This window comes from Rhipicephalus microplus, chromosome 7 (assembly GCF_043290135.1).
Source record: "Rhipicephalus microplus isolate Deutch F79 chromosome 7, USDA_Rmic, whole genome shotgun sequence".
Taxonomy (NCBI): domain Eukaryota; kingdom Metazoa; phylum Arthropoda; class Arachnida; order Ixodida; family Ixodidae; genus Rhipicephalus; species Rhipicephalus microplus.
This window is the reverse complement of record NC_134706.1, coordinates 118,618,338-118,639,114: the sequence shown is the minus strand read 5'-3', so window position 1 is coordinate 118,639,114 and position 20,777 is coordinate 118,618,338. Positions and strand designations below refer to the sequence as shown.

Sequence of the window (20,777 nt, the reverse complement as noted above, 5' to 3'; positions counted from 1 at the left end):
AATGCCGTCATCGACGGATTCATAGAGTTGAAAATTGGGGAGAAAATTCCTAATGTGGGTGCTGTAATGTCAAAATAGTCAAACGGTGTTACGAAGGGAATGCCAACGCTGCCTGGAAAGGTTGCGGGCAAGAAGATTACGGTTCTAAGAGACACCGGTAGCTCCACGGTTATAGTGCGGAGAAATTTGGTACGGGAAAGTGAGTTGACAGGCAGAACAAAACCGGTTTGCCTAAATGACAGTACGTTTCGAATGCTTCCCGAAGGAGAAATTGAGGTTGAAACCCCGTACTTCAGCGGGAAGTTTACTGCTCTATGCATTACAAACCCCCTGTACGACCTCGTCATCGGAAACATCGACGGGGCGCGAGGGCCAAATGATCCGGAATGTTTGGGAGAAGACCCGAAGATGCAGTCTCCGCCGTCACAGGGACCGCGAAATACAGCGGAGAAAAATCCCATTACGGATCTCACTCGAGCCCAAGGTGAAGCCGTGGTGCAAAAGACAGTGAATGAGAAGATGATCGTGTTGAACGCGTTCACGGGCTGGGCCGCTGGACTTACGTCAGCACGACCTCAACCAACCGACAGTGCAAAGGTGACGAAGTCGGCCAGCCAGGCCAAATGTGAGGACATGAACAAGCTGGTAAATAAGCAGACAGGACCCGTTTAACTTTATGACCCGTTAACGGTGTCGCAAGTGACAACGGTGGCTGAGACGCCGCCTCAGATACCGTCGTTGGGAAGGGCTCACCGAAAAACAAACGAGGAAAGACAAGAAGAGGTCGAGCGAGCACCGCAAGAAAGGGCGCAAGCGCCGCTCAAGGTGGAATCGAATTGTGTTTGGCAGGGCTGAGTGCAATATGTTGTGTTAATGTGGGTGTTATCCTGTGACACAAGTGTCGAAGTGTTTGTGCTGTGACGTGATGTATAGGATTGTACAATTGTTGTAATGAGAGAACTTTATACAATTGTATTGTTTGGAATATGCGATGGAGCGTTGTACTCATGTACCTGCGGTTATATTTCATGTGTTGTGTGATTGAATTACAATGTACAATTGTATTGAGTGATCTATTGTGAATGTGACGTGTCATGAGCGACGGACTATGTCACAGTCTTTGAGAGTGTGGGAACTGTTCGCACTCGTTTGTGTGGTTTTGAATATTATGAGATAATATTCTTAAAGTGGGGGCAGTGTCACAAAACGAGCGCTCAAAAAGGACGCGCCGCAAAATTGTCGCGATGAAACGCCGGAGTGACGCCGCGAGGTCAACAATAAAAAAAGAAAAACAAGCATCCAAAGACTCCCTGGGCACGCGTCCTTCTCCCCTGGGAAGCGTGGGTTCGCCGACGAACCTCCTCTCATCGGCGCCCGAGCAAGCCCTCGAATCTTCTAGATGGAAAGGGGCGTGGTGATGCCGGGTTGCGTCATCCGTCGCGGACGGCCTTCGAATCGTCTCGTCCTCTCCCCAGCCTACGCTGCGTATCACGCCGACGAAATGATGAGAACTTTCTGGAATCTCGCGCGGAAGGCATTTAATCGAGCAGCCGAGATGGGAGATCAGAAGAAGAAACAAGTTAGCGCCGGAGTGCGTTGGGTATCCCGCCGCGTCAGTCGGTAAAGGTTTTGTCCTTAGTGACAAAGCAGGAGAAGAAGAAAGTATGCGCCAGAGCGCGTAGGTTGTTCCGCCATGTGGGCGAAGCCTTTTGTCTTCCATGACAAAGGGGGAGAAGAAGAGAATTTCCACCTGAGGGGTGAAGGCTCGAGCTACAGGTAAGAGCGTGTGTCTACCGCTATCGAGTGAAGACGCGTAGCAACAGCTGCGTGTGTGAAGCTGACGAGTTTCCAGCAAAGAAGTTTGAAGCTTGGAGAGCGGTCAAGTGAAGACGTGAGGTTTCCTGGAAGAGAAACTTCGGGGGCAGCGGAACGACAACAACGATGGACTTTGAGTGAGTGATTCTCGGAAGAGTATCATCCAGACTTTTGTTCCAAGAACTTTGGACTGAATAGGTTTTCCATCTCTTTAGTCTTTAATTGTCTTGGTTGTTCAATGCATGCGACTGAATTGTAGTGCGTATTGTTGTCTGCGTCCGTTGTTTCGAGTGTGGCTGATTGTACTGTGTAGTACGTGGTTTGATTGGAGACATATTGTATGCAACTATTGTGGCATGTGCATACTTGTGTATTGTTTTGATCTGCCTTAACCGAGAATATAATTTTGTTTTGTTTATCAAGTCTCTTCTCTGACTCGTTCTTTGGGCCACAGGCGGCGTCCGCTGGCGCACCAAATGAGACCACCTCTAAGTTGTCCACGCTTTCGTAATGCGGTTGGGGGGGCCGATACTTCGGCCCTTGGAATTAGCCCGGCGATCGCCTCCATAATTAACGGGACCTGTGGCAGACAGGAGATGCCGTTCACTGCGCAATCCACAAGCTATCCACTTCGCCACGGTTACACAACTGTGCAGGCTTTAAAAGCACGCCTTTTATCAATACCACTGCTCTCCCACAGTGCTTTGGGAAACGCGAAGTAATGCTTAATATCCGACATACACGAATAGATCGTTCAACGCTCCATTTCTACACGCCTTTTTTCTTCGGGGCATTTCCAAAAAAGAGAAGTGCAATTTAATAAACACACTGCCGATTAGAAACCTTCCCAAAGCGTCGGCGTCGCTCACAGAATTCATCCATACCGAAAATAGCCCTGTAACCACTGCAACGTACCTGTTTCGCCTGGATGTAAATCCGAGTTTTCTGCTTGCGCTCACCCCGCGTAAAATTGTGACCGGCTGACAAAAAAAATGCACAACGCACGTGCCATTTCCTCTATTTCGAAATGGCACACAGTGGCTCTAACATGTCGCCTAGAGACGACCTTAGCCAAATTTTGGCGTACAACCAGTCGCACTCTTCCGGGTTTCACATCACCCTCTTTGGTTTTGATCTCAACCTAAATACTAAAGCTACTAGATATATATGTAAGCACACGGGTTTTTAATCATTTTCGTGGAGGCTGGTTGTTGGACGAAGATGTATCACTAAGCATTACCTTGAATACTTCTACGTTAGACGGACACTTAGCTGTTAAACTCCAACAAACATTATCTATTTCTAGTATCAGACAGTTTCAGTTTCGCGTTTTTCTCGCTCCACTCAGCCGCTAAACGAGCGGGAACACGAGTGCCCATGCGCCCTCCTATACCGTATGGTCGTAGGGGGGTTAGCGGAGCGAGATGCACGTTCCGTTTACGGGCTGGCTAAGCGGACCGTCACTGCCGTTTTTGCAAGTGGAAGGAAGACACAGCACCCTTCTTTCCTCGTACTCTGGAATGCAACCTTGCTGACTCGTGGTTATCTTCAAGCCGACGCATTATTTTTATTAAGATAGCAATTATATGGACACTCTCAGCTGTATTTAGCTGCCGGTGTAATTGTTGACGTGGGCGTCGGCATCAGTGTCATGCAAGGTACATGTAAACGTATTTATATATATGAAAACGCAAGAAATGATGAAGTTAGAAAAGAGAGTCCGGCACGAGGAACCAGACGTGGCGCCTCCGCGTAGTGATTGCGATGCGATAACCACTTAGCCACCGAGGGGTACCTGCTTCAACGTTCAATCTGCAAGGTATTGATATAAACCTCTTATCACTGTTGGCGGGCATCTCGGGGGAACAGGGGGAACAATCGTGGTTTCAGCATTATCAGGAAGATGGTGCGATGAGAGCGCGGCGGCTCTCATCTCTCACACGTACTTTGGAATGCGAAAGGAGAGTAGATGATCTCTCGCGCGTTCTTATCTCACGGTGTGGAAGATCATAAGTCTTGGCTGGTGGCGTTGGGCTTGCGCTGGAATGATTCTGTTGTAGTTACGTGGCGCACAAAGGTCATAGATGTCGCACAGCCTCCGTTTGCGAAAAAGGTGCGCTTTTCAGACACACCAAAGTAACAACTGAGACGCTTATTTGCGTTAATCTGAACCTGTCAGTACATGTCGTGCGTCATTTGTGCGTCAAAAACGTGGAGCACGTTTCGATCTGCTTGCCATTCTGCGCATTATCTTTCACTTTGTTGCTTTCTCTTTCATGCTTCACCTTTGCGGCAAAGCTGTGACTTTTCTTTCGATGAAATAGACTGGTGACACATTTTAGGAGCCAGCCTGAATAGTTCGTGCACAATTGTATTATGGATACTTCTCTTACTTTGTAAAAGTGGTCCGTAATTTTGTTTAGAGGTGGTGAAATTGCTAAAGGGCGCTGTAACTGAGATAGCTCCCCTCTAACGGTAAACGCAAAAATAAAACAAGAAGATTGTCTGCCGCTCCGCTGCCGCTTAGCGGGCCAACTCGGAGCGAAGCGGCCCATAAAAACGTCAACCTATAACTCTCTGTGAATGTAAAGTAAACACGAAACTACTTCTGTAAGGACACCTTTTACTTTGCTGTTATACCGACTCGTATGATGAATGAATTAACAATTTTTTGCTCCTCATTTTACACCACAGTCGCTATTATATATTTGTTCAAGTGTCCATCGACGTAAAGAGTGTAATGCTTGTGGTGAAACACCAACAAAGCTCAAACGCAAGCTCAAATAGAGTTCATTTAACCACAACAACAATACTCTGGTAACGGCATTACTTAATCTTTCGCGCCCCACTGTGTCTAAAGCAATAGTCAAAAGTGAGTTTCCATAAATTGTTATTTGCTTATCAGTATGAAATGCAGCGTGAAACACGCCAGGAGAAGGTTTGAAAAAGACACAAAATTTGAAAGTTTTTGAGTGCACTCTGTTTCATCAATTGAACATGTACACAATTCGAAAGCTCTTGATATCTTCATGTTTAACTGATTTAATATATACAAAATTAAAAACCTCTTGATCGCGCCATGATTTTTTATTGAAAACATACAAAATTGCAAGTTCTTCAGCTCACCAGAATTTGTCGATTGTCCAGGACCGAGCATGACTATCGACACTGCCTGCTCGTCCACCATGGTAGCCCTAAGTGAAGCCCTGCTCGCGATGAGATCTGGACGCTGCGAGGCAGCCATCGTGGGAGGAGCCGGCCTCACCCTTGATCCACATCTGATGACAAACTATAACCTTCTGGGCATTCTCTCGAAAGATGGAAAATCCAGGCCCTTCGATACAAAGAGTGAGATCTTCATGGAGTGTAGAAACAGTGAAAGAGATATGCAAATACTAACAAATGGTGCAGAGACAAACGAGAGTACATATGCGGTTCCCGATGCTGGTTATGTATTTTCGGAGGAGACGAAATTACTATCATATAGTTGCGCTGCCAACATGCTTTTCGAGTAATCTTTTCAAACAATGCTTTTTGAGTAATCAATTAGAACAGAGAAATGATTCAAAGAAGATGAACAGAAAAAACAGGCAGACAAGTACCACTTCGTAAAACTTTGTTAGGTTACTGCTACAGGGATTAATGCTCTACAGGAATCTATGCTCTACTGTGTTTGACTATATACAGCAAAACAACCATCAAATTTCTTTGTTAGTCTATTCTTACTTATTCAGATTCTTAGTCTGTAACTCCTAATTACTTATAACAGGAAATTTAGTTGGTCTCACACCTTGCTCAGTAAGCATCCTTATTTATTCGAACTTTTATCTCTCCGCTAATTTTTCAAATTACTTTTAGTTTACAGCTCACTATTTGAAGCATTCTACCGCCCAGGTTTGTGGCCCATTTCTCTTTGAGAGTGAGTGCCATTCTTATAAGGTCATCATGATCATCGTCATCCTCAAATACGAGAGCTATAAATGAATGTTTCTGGTGAAAATTGCCCACCAACCAGTTGTGAATGCACCGTCGCACATGCATTGTTACACTTGATAAAGGCACCTGAAAAACAATATAAAATCAGTGATCAAAATGGCGTCTTCACAAAATCGTTCCAAAAATGCAGTCCTATCGAAGATTCATTGGCAGGGGCAAGGTTATTCTTTCATATGAACAAATCTTTTGACTAACCGGTCAGTACAAATACTCCAACGTCCAAACAAATGGGTTTCCTCGGAACGTGGCGCACAGTCGCATTCAGTACCACGTGCGTGCATGGACGTACTTTCTCGAAGCTTTACTTTTTTGACGTGCTCTTTATGATGGTTGGTAATGTAACGCCCTGTTTGGCCAACCCAACTTTTTCGACAGCTCAGTGGTATAGAATATATGACTCCGATGAATCGCTTATTCGAGATGAACTCATACGTTAAAAGGCAGCTTTGTTAACCTCAACCACAAATATGAGGACAAAAATTTTGGAGAAACAAATGCACAAGGCTACAGAGCAACAACAGAAAAAGAGAGACACAGAAGATATATGAACACAGAAAAAAGTAAAAGACAATATTTTTTTACGTTTTCTATGTGCCTTTCTATTCCACTGTAGAAACGAATACAACAGAAATAAAAAATCCACACAGAGAGGAATAGATAGAAAGAGACAGGCGCACGAAAAACACAAGCACAAGAGCTCAATTAAAAAGAGCTTTGAATAGAGTGCGATATTTTATAATACGAACTAGCTCTGCAATGTACATCATCAATACACAAACATCCACATTGACATTGTATGTATTAGGTTTATTGCTGATGTCTCAATCGATTCGAGGACAGCGTTCTTATGGTCTTGTGTCCACTCCGTACAGTAGTCCGCATTGTGTCGCCACAGTGGCTATCATGGCTCCTGCTACTAGTACCGGTCGGTCATTTAGTTTTTTATATAGCGGTTTTGATTAAACTTGCACTTCGTAGTGCGATGCCGAACATTCATATGTATTTATTAGTGCACACGCTAATGACCTACAAAAACCACAACCTGCGTGAACAACTTTACCGTTTGTCCACAGCTCCTTTTCACAGAAACCACCGTATTTTGCAATGCAGGCAATGGCTACGTTCGCAGTGAAACTGTGGGCGCATTCTTCCTTCAAAGATATTCCAACGCCCGACGTGTATACGCCAGAGTCATCAACGCCATAGCGAATGCAGATGGATTCAAGGAAGAAGGTGAGTTGCTTCAATCACATGAATCCTCATACTGTGTTTGGGAGTGCATACTGCCGCTGCTGAGAAATAGTGCAGGCACTGTGTGCTCGACGCACACGCGGAAACTTACCCGCAACGTTTAGAATGAAACCACTTCATTGTTCAACACCCGTAGTAGTAACCCATACCTGGTACAGTCGGCCTCTGCCTACGGGGTATCCTTTGATAATGCGTTCTGAATTGCTTTCAGAGCACAAAAAGCGCCGTGCTTTAGGAAGCACTTAAGTGGTATATTTAGAGCGATAATTGCTATGAAATCACAAGGGCGCGTGTGCTGTATTTGTCTGCTGCCGTCCCCACCGGTGTCCGTAACCACTATCGCAGAAAATGAGAAAAAAAATAAAACCATTCCTCCTAAAGGCAACCATATGTATATGAGGAGCTGTGAGCGCTGACGCTTACACTGTCACTGTAGCTCACGCTGACGCTCATCGCGGCGTTGCACAGGAAAGAAACCGGAGAAGGCGGAAAGCACGCACTGATATAATGGTGTTTCCTAGTGGAACATGCTGCTAACAGGCAATGAGAGAGAGAAAACTACAACTAGATAACCGCAGTCTGCCTTTGAATGACGCACGCGCTGTGAATTTCACTTTTCAACTACGCACAGGAGAAACTTGTACCAGCACTACCTTGGAGATCATGATCCAGTGCCTATGTAGGCGGGGGCGGAGGGGGGGAGAGGGCAGTGAACGGCTGTGCAGCCCGACCAGTCGGTGTTTTCAATGAAGAAACTTGCTAGCAGACGCTACCTGCGTCGTCGTTTCTAGGTGAGAGAAAGAGAAAGGAAAAGCGGAGGAGAAGACAGAGAGCGAGAGGAGACGTGCATGTGCAGTAAGGGTGGTCACGCCACACACAGGATTGAGCTTGAACGTAAGACATTCTGCATCTAAAACAAGTAAGGGAATAACACCAAGGTTCTAATGACATTCAAACTCGGGTCTTCAGCGCACCAGCCCAGTATTCTACCACAGAGCCACGCTTGTGCGGGAAACTACGTTGCAAACGGCCTTAGGAAGGCTTGATGCCTGGAAAAAAATCGCAGTAATATGAGTGAAAAGGGGTTTTAGAACACCGAAAAAGCCACTAGACATTATACAATGGGAACTTTGGAAAGAATGGGTTCTCTACTGAACAAGCCCATTGAAAAAGCTTCAGACATGATTCTAGTCGCCTGATTCTATCGCCGCCCACGGCATCAAAAAAATACACAAAATCCTCTGCCAGTATGCGGCAGGTACAACGCTTACCAGAAGAATGATGAAAGATGGCATAATGGATGCTTTCGAATTGCACAAATTTAAAAATATGATGCTAAATGGCATAGTGAGTATCCTGCAAGTTTGCTTGTAGCATTTACCCAGTTACGGGGGTTTATTGAGGTACACAGCGACCGAGAAGATAGCAACAGCAGCAGGCAACGCGCAGTCAGGGAGCGAACAGGCGAGCTAGCCAGGCGATGGTAGTTCACTTCCGCATGTGTCCATCTTCTTCCTCACAATAACCCCCAGTATCGAAAGGTAGCCATCTTGGCGACCTAGAGAGAGGCCAGAGAGTCATAATACGGCTTGAGACAGTTAATGTGGATTGTTTCTCGCCCCCGACGACGAACTTAAGAAGATTGCGTAACGGGTTCAATTACATAATTATCAGGAGAGGTCTGCGCAACCACGGGGTAGGGTCCATGATACTTCGGAAAAAGCTTAGACGAAAGGCCGGGAGCAGCAACTAGCGGGACCCAAAGCCACATGAGAGTGACGACGGTGAAAGGGTCAGGAGGGTTGTCGAAGTCGTGACACTGTTTTTGGCGACACTGTTGGTCGTAGGTGACAGAATGGGCCAGTTGTCGGCATTTCTCGGTGTTGTGAGCCACCGCAGACACAGGCCAGTAGTCGTCGACGTCTGGATGATATGGTAAAACTGTATTAATTGTGCTAGTGGGTTCACGGCCATATAGCAAGAAGAATAGTGAGAATCCGGTGTTGACTTGGGAGGCTGTGTTGTAGGCGAATGTGACAAATGGAAGAACAGGATCCTGATTTCAGTGGTCTGAGGCAACGTACATCGAAAACGTGTCACCCAGAGTTTGGCTCAATTGTTCCGCTAATCCATTTGTCTGTGGCTATTATGCGGTAGTAGTGCAGTGAATAATTCTGCTTTCGGATAGGAGTGAACGCAACACGTCTTAGAGGAATACACGGCCGCAATCACTGAGCAGTTCACGAGGGACGCCAAGGCGGAGAACAAAGCTGCGTAGAAAAAACGAGGAAACGTCCTTGGCTGTTGCGGCAGGTAATGCAGCGGTTTTGGCGTATCTTTTCAAGTGATCCACGGTGACGACAATCCAGCGGTTGCCAGCGCCAGTGCATGGCAGAGGCCCGTAAAAGACAATGCCGACGCGATAAAATGGGTGGGATGGGCAGGGAAGCGGTTGGAGAGGTGCTGTGAAGAGGTGCGAGACTGGTTTGCGTCGTTGGCAGGCGAGGCATGAGCGGACGTATTTGCAGACAAAGCTGTACATTCTGCGCCAATTATAGCGTAGGCGAAGGCGCGTGTACGTGTTAAACACGCCGCCATGGCCAAACGGAGGGTCATTGTGGAAAGTGGAGCACATATCGTGACGAAGATGGCGGGGTAGGACCAATAACCAACCATGTGCGGCCATCGTTGTGGTAGTTACGGCGATATGAAAGACCATCGCGGATAGAGTATTGCTGCATTTGGCAGCGTAGTGCTCGTGGAGCCGGGTGGTCAGGAACTTGACAGAAGTTTAAAATTGTGGCAATCCGTGGGTCATATCTTTGCTCCGAGGCCACGCCCAAGACGTCAAGTGGCGAAATATCGTGATTGTGACTAGATGCGCTGGCGTCTGAAATGAGTGGGAAGCGTGACAGGTCGTCGGCATCAGAGTGTTGTTGACCTGAACGATATGTGACCCGGATGCCGTATTCCTGTAGTCGTAGGGCCCACCGAGCAAGGTGACCTGACGGGTTCTTGGGGTTGACAACCAACACAGAGAGTGGTGATCTGTTACGACGTCAAAAGTACAACCGTAAAGATTGGGGTGAAACTTCTGAGAGCCCATATGATGGCCAGCCGCTCTTTTTCGGTTACGGTGTAATTTGTCTTAGGTTTTGTGAGTGCATGACTGGCATATGCAACCACATATTCGGCGTTGGCGTCATCCGTTGTGCGAGCTCAGCACCAAGGCCAACACCACTAGCATCACTGTGAATTTCTGTGCGTGCGATCGGATCGTAGTGACGCAAAATTGGTGGAAATATAAGCAGGCGTCGAAGTGTGGTAAACGCATCGTCACAAGTAGATAGTTCATTGTCACCTTGTAGGAGTGCATTGAGGGGTGTGATGACAGTAGCAAAATTTTGAACGAAGTGCCGAAAACAGGAGCGTAGGCCAATTAAGGTGCGCAGTGCTTTAAGGTTAGTAGGCTTCGGGAACTCGGAGACAGATTGAAGTTTAGCAGGATCGGGAAGAATGCCTTCTTTGGAGACGATGTGGCCTAGTATACTTAGTTATTTGGCGGCGAATAGGTACTTTTTCATGTTAACCTGGAGACCAGAATTTTGGACACAAGTGAAAACTTGACACGATCGTTGTAGATGGGTCGAGAAATTTGGCACAAAGATGACAATATAATCTAAATAGCAGAAGCAAGTGTGCCACTTCAAGCCACGTAAGATGCCGTTCATCATGCGCTCAAAGGCGGCGGGTGCGTTAGAGACCGAATAGCATTACAATGAATTCGTACAATTCATCTGGTGTTACAAACGCGGTTTTTGAGTGGTCAGTCTCAGCCATGGGCACTTGCCTGTAACCGGAGCGGAGATCCAAGGAAGAAAGTAACTCCGCTCCTTGAAGCAGTCGAGTGCGTCATCAATTCATGGCAACGGCCGGGTACACATCCTTTTGGGTAATCTTGTTAAGCCAGTGATAATCGACGCAAAATCGTATTATCCCATCTTTCTTCCAAACAAGGACGGCAGGTGATGCCTAAGGACTGTTGGAAGGTTGATTGACACCTCGTTTAAGCATGTCATATCTTTGGTCATAGATAAGGCGCCTTTCCCTTGCCGATACTCGGTAGGGACGCTGTCGTAATGGCGCATGGCTTCCTGTGTCGATATTAGGTGAAACAGTCGTTGTGCGGCCGAGTGCCCTCTCTTCGCAGTCAAAAGAGGACTAGAAATCATCGAACAAGCAAAGAAGTTGGTCTCGTTGTGTCTTCGTAAGGTCGCTGGCGATAGCTGGTGTGAAAGATAGCAGTAGTGGCCAGGAATTGATATTTCGAGGGTGCACATATCAGTGGGGTCGTCCATGGTGTCGAATATGGAAGATGACGCCAGCAGCTCGGCTTTTCAGAGGGTTTCCCGGCGTCGCAAAGGGATAGGCTTGGACAATAGAATGGTGATGTACATCACAGAGGTGCCTGAATGGAACTAGAGAACAGCAAATGGCAATGGCAGTGATCGGCGGCGAACTAAAAGTGCAGACAGTGCGAAAATGACTGAGCCGCCGTCTTCAGAGTCACAAGAAATGGAGACAAGAACAGTAGGCTAGGCAGGCACAATGGTGTCGTCACAAACTGTGATTTTCCGACATGTGTCCTTGTCACTGATGGCGCCTGTAGAAAATGGGAACAAGTTGAGTTCAGCATGGGCGCAATTGATGATCGCATGATGTGTAGAGAGGAAATCCCACCCTAATATGACGTCGTGAGAACTAGAAGGCAGCAGAGTGAATTCGGTCACACAAAGTACATCCTGGATGACGACACGGAATGTGCACGCAGCTGGTGGCTCAACGTGCTTCGCGTTGGCTGTATGAAAGGATAGTCCAGAAACAGGCATTGTGACTTTTCCGACATGGCGGCAAATGCGGGCATCAATAGCTGAAAGAGCCGTGCCGGTGTCGACAAGGGCTAGCGTCTATGTTTCTTCTATAGTGACTTCAATAACGTTTCGGAGAGAAATTTGAGGCCTTATTCATTTCGCCGGAACCGCAGTTCTCACCTCCTAAACTGCGCTACTTAGTTTTCCGGGCGCACAGGCCTCCGCCATTGGTACATGGGGGAAAGAAAGCGGCGGCGGGAAGAGGGTGGGTTCCGGGAGCTAGGATCAGGTTCGTAGTCGTCTGAATAACTGCGGCGGGATTGACGGGGTGCATGACGCACACTGTTAGAGATAGGTGGTGCACGAAAACGACAGTTACGGTCCACATGTCCAACAAAGCCACAATGAAAACAAGTGGGACGGTTATCTTGCGTGTGCCAAGGGTCATCGGCTCGTGCGTACTGTAAAACTGGGCAGGTGGGCGGCGATACTGGCGGGCGAATAGGTGGACTAAGTGGGCTGTAAACTTTCATCAGAGGCCTAGAAGCGATTGCAGCGTACGTTAGGGGAGCAGCAGACGGAGCTTGTTGGAGCGAAGGCGAGACTTCTTCGGTGACCTCGTGCCTGATGATGTTTTGGAGAGGGAGCGCCAACGGGGAATTCAACTGGTCGTGAGCAAACGGCATCAGCGAAGTCTGGCGAGCGACCTCTCCACGAAGGAAATTCTTGATCTGTAGCAGCGGAGATGAGTTGTCAGGAGTGACCGCCAATCCCGACATTGAAGTCGCCTGTGGATGTGAGTGGCGCATGGCTATGAGTTGTTTGCGCAGCTCATCAAAACTTTGGCAAAGACTGACAAGTTCCGGCACTGTGGACGGGTTCTTTGCCAGCAGCATCTGAAAGGCGTCGTCTTCAATCCCTTTTAAGATATGCCTGATCCTAGCGGCATCGACAATTGCGACATCAACGCCATTACACAAGTCGACAACGTTTTTAATGTAGCTGGTGAATGTTTCACCGTTCTGCTGTGCGCGGCCTTGCGAACGTTGCGCGGCTCGAAGCTTGCGAACATTGGGGTGGCCGAATACTTCCATCACGTGTGTTTTGAAAGCATCCCACGTCGGGAAGTGACATAGGTGGTTTCGATGCACAACGCTGGTGACACCGCTCAAATAAAATGACACGCATCTGAGCTTCACAGCGTCATCCCTGTGGTTGATCACGCTTACTTGTTCGTATTCGGTGAGCCAGTCTTCAATATCCTCCTCTTCTGTACCACTCAAGATTGGTGACTCGTGTTGGCGCGATGGGCAAGGGCAGACCAATGTGGGCACAAGTACATCAGGTTGTTGCTGCAGTTGATTCGGTACTTCTTCCGGCATTGCAGAGGCTGGCTTGAGTTTCGAGCTGCGAAGTTCCAATTGGCGCGACCCAGCAGCTCCACCACTTGTTACGGGGGTTTATTGAGGTACACAGTAACCGGGAAGATAGCAGCAGCAGCAGGCAAGGCGTAGCCAGGGAGTGAACAGCCGAGCAAGCCAGGCGATGGCAATGCGCTTCCGCATGTGCCCATCTTCTTCCTCACAACCCAAAGGAGCGATTTCTCATGTGTCCCTTTTGTACCAAGGAGGAAACCATTAGTCAGTACTTTATAGTTTGTCACTCGTTCACGACCTTCCTAAGAATACTCGTTGTACCACCTGTGAAAAATTTAGTTCTGGAAATATCAAAATTAGGTATTCTTTCTTTCGGCACCTCCACTCTGAATACAACCACCGGGTTGTTTTTTTCCATTGAGACATTTCATTTTGCGAAAATTTCATCTTTCAAATACATTGTTGATAAAAATTCCTACCCATTCCTCTATATGATCAGTTCTACCTTATATTAGTAGCATACTTAAGATAATGCTGGAAATATTTACCTACTCGGCCAACCTCGTGCACTCGGTATAAGCCATCAGAAAAGGAGAAAAAGTGTATGAAAAGGCTCTGAAAGGCCGCTATTCCCGCTTTTGCTGCCGTGCAGGGCGTACTACGTAGTCCTGGCATTTTTTTTGTATGTGCGCTCCGAAAGCAGGCAGAAAAAATGTGAGTAGTGAAGTTGTGTTAGCCAAGACTTTAAAGAAAAAAATCACAGCATATCCATGAATTCAATGATGATTGGTGGGGCGAGGCGTTCGTCAGTCTGTCCGTGTTTTCGTCCATCCATTCGTTTTTGCTTCTGTTCGTCTATGCGTCCTTCCGTGTGTCCCTTTATCCGTGTGACCGTTAATGCATCTATCCGTCCGCACATTCCTCCGTGCGCCCGTCCATGCGCGCGTTCTTCCGTCTGTCTATCCGTTCGTCTGAGCGCCTGATCATGCGGCCGTCGCTTTGTGTGTCCGTCGGTCCGTGCATGCGTACGCCCCACTCTCTGTCTGTGCGTCCATCAGTCCATCCATTTATTTGTATGTCCATCCATTCATCCGTCTATCTACAGAACACGCCACGTGCCGCCATCTCACATCGTTTCATTGTGCATTCATCATATACAAGTGTCGCCATCAAGTGGACATTCCAAGAACCGCTCTTTCGGATATGTGCCACGGGTGGCTACACACACCATCGGAGGAAGGACAGACCCACACCCTGAGGAGCTTCGCCCCTAAAACAACGTTTCTGAAGCAGAGGTGCAACTTTTTTATTGGGGTTTTTTACCTAGCGTTGCTACTCAAAGACTACATTAGTGACGTTTTTTTACTTACCGAGCGTCAAAATCATGACGTGCTCAGCTCTGAATAATATTGCATTTTTCGAGGCGCTCTCGAAATGAACACTCTCGGCTGGACTTCGCCGCCAGCGTCGATGTCTTGCACCGTATAAGTATACGTATCTATATACATGAAAAGCAAGAAAGAGACAAATCCAGAGAAAGACTTCAACACGCGGAATTGAACGTGGTACCTGCGCGCCGTGAATGCAGGGCGTTAACCACTACGCCACCGAGAGGTACCTCCTTGAAAGTTCAAAGGGCAAGCTATTTATATCTGCCACTTACCGCTGTTGGTTGGCATCTCGGGGGGGGGGGGTGGAAGCTGTCATGGTTTCAGCATTATGAGCAAGATGGCGCAATGACCACGCAATGGCTTTCATCTTTCACGCGTATTTTGGCCCGTGGAGAGAAGCAGAGTGGACAATCTCTCGCATGTGCTTATATTCTGGTGGGCAGGATCATACGTCTTGGCTGGCGTTGGGCTTGGCTGGAACGATTCTGTTGTAATTACGGGGCGCATAAAGGTCTCTGGAATCGTTGCACACTCTTGATTTTCGAAAGGGCGTGCTTTTCAGACGCAGCGATGTAACAACTGAGACGCTTATTCGCGTTCATATGTACATGTGAGTACGTTTAGTGCGTCAATTGTTTGTGAAAAACGTGGGGCATGTTTCGATCTGCTTGCCATTTTGCGCGTGACCTTCCAATTTGTTGCTATCGTGTTCATTGCTTCACCTTTGTGGTAAAGCTGTGATTTTTTTTCACTTGGTGCTGACACGATCACACAAATTCAATTAGGACTTGCAACATATATTTATTTATTTATTTATTTGTATTCAATACATACTGCAGACCACAGTTGTGGTCCTGGCAGTACGAGCACTTGAATAGCACAATAATACAAAAATAGCAAAAGGGACAAAAAATGAAATGGCGGACATTGCATTGTCATTCCAACACACAATTAACAACACTAACGAAAAATGGGGCTATACAGTATCTAATAAGTGTGGCTCAGCAATGGAATCCCATTCAGCCACGGTACGCGGGAAAAATGAAAATTTGTAAGTATCGGTATGCGCTTGGTATGGTGTTAGCGATCTAGGGTTATGGTGCCGCGTGTGTTTTGTGGTCAGGGCGGATATATACAGGGAGGGGTCGATAGCCAATTCATGTTTAGTAAGTGAGCAGAGGAAATCGAGACGAAATTTTTGTCTTCTTAACTGAAGCTTGGGAATGTTATTGGCAATCATTAATTCAGAAGGAGAATCCGTGCGACGAAATTTTTAGAAAATGAACCTGACAGCTTTCCTCTGAATCTTTTCCAATTTATCGATGTTATTTTTGGTATACGGGTCCCATACTACAGCAGCATACTCAAGTTTTGGTCTAACGTATGAATGGTAGCAAAACAGTTTAACACTTGCAGGCGAATTACGAAGTTTGTGTCTCAAGAAACACAGTTTTCGAAAAGCGGAGGAGCAGATGTTTTCTGTGTGCAAGTTCCAGGAAAGATTACTAGTGAACGTTACGCCTAAGTATTTGAAGCTGTTGACTTGGTTCACCGCGCATGATCCCAGTGTGTACTGAAATTGGAATGGAGATTTTTTGCGCGTTATGCGGAGGGAAACAGTTTTCTCTGCGTTGACAACCATGCCCCAATCCCTGCACCAACTGTATATATTGTCCAGGTTTGTGTTAAGTTCTATTTGATCTTGCATGCTGAAGATTTCACGGAATAAAATACAGTCATCTGCAAACAGCCGGACATGAGTGGTGGGTGTAACTACAGTGACGATATTATTGATGTATAACAGAAAAAGCAACGGCCCCAGAACACTACCTTGAGGCACTCCGGATGTGACAGGATGACAGCTCGAGGCATGACCATCAATCAAGACACACTGCTCTCTATTCATCAGATACCTAGACACCCACGCTACCAAACTTTCGGGAAGATATATATTTTTTAATTTTTCAATTAATTTGTCATGAGGAACTTTGTCAAATATTACAGGTAATAAACAGATTGTAACTGTGACGAGCACTTCTTGCATCCTAGCTTTACTAAGCACGTTCACGTCATCGAGATGCGTGAAATATTGTGATGTTGTGATAGTGTTTTTTCTCATAATGCAGAGGAACGCCCACGATTATTCGGAACATTCCTACCTCGGCTGTTCGACTGAATGAACACGTCACAGTTATGCTAACTATTCTTACAAAATCTATGAAGTGAAAGATATTGCGCTGCTGTCATGAAAGAAGCGTAAAAATATAAAGGAGCAGGTGAAAGTGAAATTATTTGAGTGGAGTAACACTGCGTAAGTTTACTTATTATATAAATCACTGCTTCTAAAAGCATCAGGCGGCAGTTTTTTCATTCGAAGGACAAACGAATAGAAAAAGTGAATAACCTTATAGCAATTATGTCAAACTTATTACTCTTACTTATCTACCATCAGCGCAAGTTAACATACCTGCCCGACACTTCATTTTATGAGTATTTCCATTAGAGTAGACAAGTCTATATAATAAAGGATAGCTTTTACGGCTCTGTGGTTACTGTTCTGCAAGGACACCAACAAAGGTGTAAAATGTATTCTATACCTTGTTTTCTCAAAGCTCTTTGTCTCAAGGCAATAAGCACTCACGTTATGTTTCCTTCGTAGCGAAAAGTTGTCATTACACTCTCTTTTTTCTATAGAACAGAAATATGCATAGCACTTCCTTTAGATGGGTGCATTGAATATTTATCATTTTTACCATAGTCCCTTACTGACTTTTTTTAACGCCGTGTGTTCATGGCTCTTCTAGTGATAGTCATTGTGCCTCTCTATTTAGAGCGCTACATATGTGACCCGTATGTATAGAAATAAGAATCAAATTTCCAAGAATAAGTGATAACAACAGAACATGCATTGTCACCTATATTACGGCGCTCTTGTGGGTCACCGCATCACCGCTACAATTATTCTCGTTATACAGTAAAATACACATTTTCAGTGGCCTATGATGGCCTATATGTTACTTGGAGTGGTAATTAAACTTTTAGAGCTGACCACCAAAATAAATTTAGGACGATGGCTTGCCATGTAGTCAATAATTGAAATGTTGATAGATATACGGAATGAGTTATAAAGATTGTGAAGCATGAAGCTGGCCTGAATTGTTGCCATATATTTTTCGAAATGCAATACACCATGGAAAATTTACGCTGCTTTACCCTGTGGAACGTTTTTACTCAAAATTTACTCTGTGCCTAAAAATACCGCCGTGAAACAATAATAAAATACAGACTATACTTCACTGTGAATTGTGAAGACGTGTGGTGGTGCTTAATTCTGTCGCGACTTCAGAGGTGGCGATGTTTTCAAGAAAGACGATTGAACATAAAACAGAGTTTGGGTACAGAAAGCAGTCACGCTCTTATTGTAGAACAATCGTTGACTTACTGTTATGAGAAAAGACAAGAAACAATAAGTACTCATTAGTTGGTTGACGGGCTGGTAATTCAACTGGCATGGCGAAAACGATCGTTAAGCGATATGTCAGATACGCTCTAAAACCAGTGTATTACGGGAGTAAAAATGCCGAGTTGCGCTTCAGTGTGTTTCTGTACAATTACTAAGCAACTGGTAGAGTGAAAAATTTCTCACACTTTATCAAGTGAGAGCATCACAGTGCTTATTACTCTATCTCTCTAAGAGAGGTTGATATGCCCATGTACTCATCAGACATGAGATTGCTAAACGTGGTTATATTCCTGATCCGCATCTATATACCGAAGTGCCAGTACAAGGTGAGTCACTTCCGATCCTTAATAACCTCACATATAAGCAGTTGAGAGTACTGTTTTTTGTAGGGACGTCAAAATAACTAAAAGGAGAGCAAAGTTTACACTGGCTCTTGTAGAGTCAATTTCAGAACACTGCCAGGTCCTGGTAGGTCGCTTTCATAGCAAAAACGTTTTACAGTAGCAGCTCAGAAGTCATGATTATGGTTTCGGCATGTAGATATAGTGTGTATTTAAATTTTAGAAATTTCAATGTGTCAATCATGAAAACAATAATCTTTTCGGAAATGAAAGTTTGTCAAAATATGCAAGTTGTGCCAACAGTTATAACTACTAAATAGGTGGGGTGACGTAAACGCGTATTGTCAGGTACTCATATGGGCATACTATCATCTTCGTTGCCTTGTTTAGCGCCAAGAACAAAAAGCGTGGCCGCAATGTTTTTGAAAACTTTTTAACACAGTATTGCCCTCGCACATGAAAGGCGGGCAGCAAGAAAGAAGGATGCTGAAAGAATGATGCGTCACAATTTGTAAAATACGTGCAAGGAGTAGTGTGCGACGTATCGCTGTCCTGTGAAGGGTCGTACATAGTGCAGACGGGCCGCTGCCCTAATGACCGGTCAAGGTAGTGTCTGCGAAATATATAATGAAAGTAGACGGAAACCTTTTTTCGTCACGCTACCAAAAATGCACATGTGAGCTGATATCTCTTCAGGGCCAAGATTGTAGGTATACGCTTGAACAAATATTGTCTACCCTTGGAAACTTACAATAAAAATAAAATAAATTAACTGTGTTAGGGACACGTCTATGTATCTGTAAAAAACAAAATTAGGTTTTATTGTTTTCATCACACCTCCGTAACGTGATAATTAGCGTCACCTTGATATGAGCTTGGTATGTCAGCAAAACTTTGTACTATACATACGATTGCAGCATTTGGAATAAACGAGTTGTTAATGCACCTCGAATTTCTGTCCCTTGTATTCGTCTTTTCATCACAGAAGTCACCATGTTATATGATGATCAGTTCGCCCCTTAAAAAATTCATAATAACAAATGGAGCCAATCACCGTCACAAAATGTTAAAGTCCATCTACTCCACCAACGATGGGTGACGATGAAGAAGAAAAACAGCCACTCGCGAACAAAAACAAAACTGTAAGGCTGACAGATGTGTGTGTGGCGTATTATTTTTCTTTTCTGCCAACTACTGGCGACGTGTGAATGAAGACAGTTCAAAATTTCTTCAAAGAAACCTTTGGTTTGTTTATATGTCTGTTTAGAAATGTCCCCTATAAAGATAATGTGCCAATCGTTTGCCTTTTTCGCAGATCTGAGACGAGCGAAAAATGAAAAAAAAAACTATGCTTGATAAGAAAATTGTGCTAGTGTTCCAAGCTGGCCGAAAAATTTCAAAGATGGCCTAGAAGTAGGGTGACTACCCAACGGTTGGCAGCACTGCCGGGATGCAACACGTTGCGCTTCTAAGAATTAAGGCTCACGTCTCACTGGGTGTGCTTATTTCCAGGTGTCCCATATCCGTCGGTAACCGGTCATGAGAGACTTCTGCGGGACGCGTACTCCGAGGTCGACGTGGATCCTACGAAAGTTGTTTACGTGGAGGCACACGGCACTGGGACCAAGGCTGGTGGCATTCAGGAGCTGGAGGCGATCAGCAACGTAATTTGCTCACCCAGACGCGAGAAACCACTTTTGATCGGATCGGTCAAAAGCAACATGGGGCACTCCGAGAGCGCCTCTGGTAAGAATGTGTCTGTAATCACGCGTCTTTTCATAAGAAAAGCTACTTTTCATAGGTTGTTTCATACGAAACAACCAATGAAAAGTAGCTTTTCTTATTCACGTCACAGCAAGTCTTATTTCATTGGGTTGTAGTGATAAAGTTATTGACAACAAAACTAATAATAACTATTTCTCTGACATCCAGTCGCACACTTACAAGGTACTAGATATGGTGTGCCATTTTGAACATATAACTAAAGAAGAAATACAAGCACATGTGCCCTTCGCGTAATTCTAACTATTATTCTATTTACCGTAATAACAATGCTAACTAGAAACGATCCTCTCTTTTATGTAGCACGGTGTTCAAACTTCCTCTTAGTTTTACCGGAAAACCAACCTCCTTCTTAATATAACGCTAACCACATGCTTGGCTATATCAGCGAAAACGTTTCCAATCAATCCTGTTTAATGAAATTATTGCGTTATAAAACACGAGTTTGCTCGATGTTATAGCATTCACCATCTGTCTGCACTATAGATTGC

General features: G+C 45.4%; 1 protein-coding gene across 1 annotated transcript in view; it reads left to right on the top strand.

The window, feature by feature from the left end:
- Nucleotides 1-20,777, top strand: part of LOC119179504 (fatty acid synthase) — a 190,165-nt gene that overhangs the window by 51,623 nt on the left and 117,765 nt on the right. Inside the window, exons 4-6 of the mRNA XM_037430591.2 lie at nucleotides 4,963-5,163; nucleotides 6,922-7,044; nucleotides 20,017-20,250. Of these exons, the coding sequence (XP_037286488.2) occupies nucleotides 4,963-5,163; nucleotides 6,922-7,044; nucleotides 20,017-20,250 (558 nt within the window). The remainder of the gene's footprint in view (nucleotides 1-4,962; nucleotides 5,164-6,921; nucleotides 7,045-20,016; nucleotides 20,251-20,777) is intronic.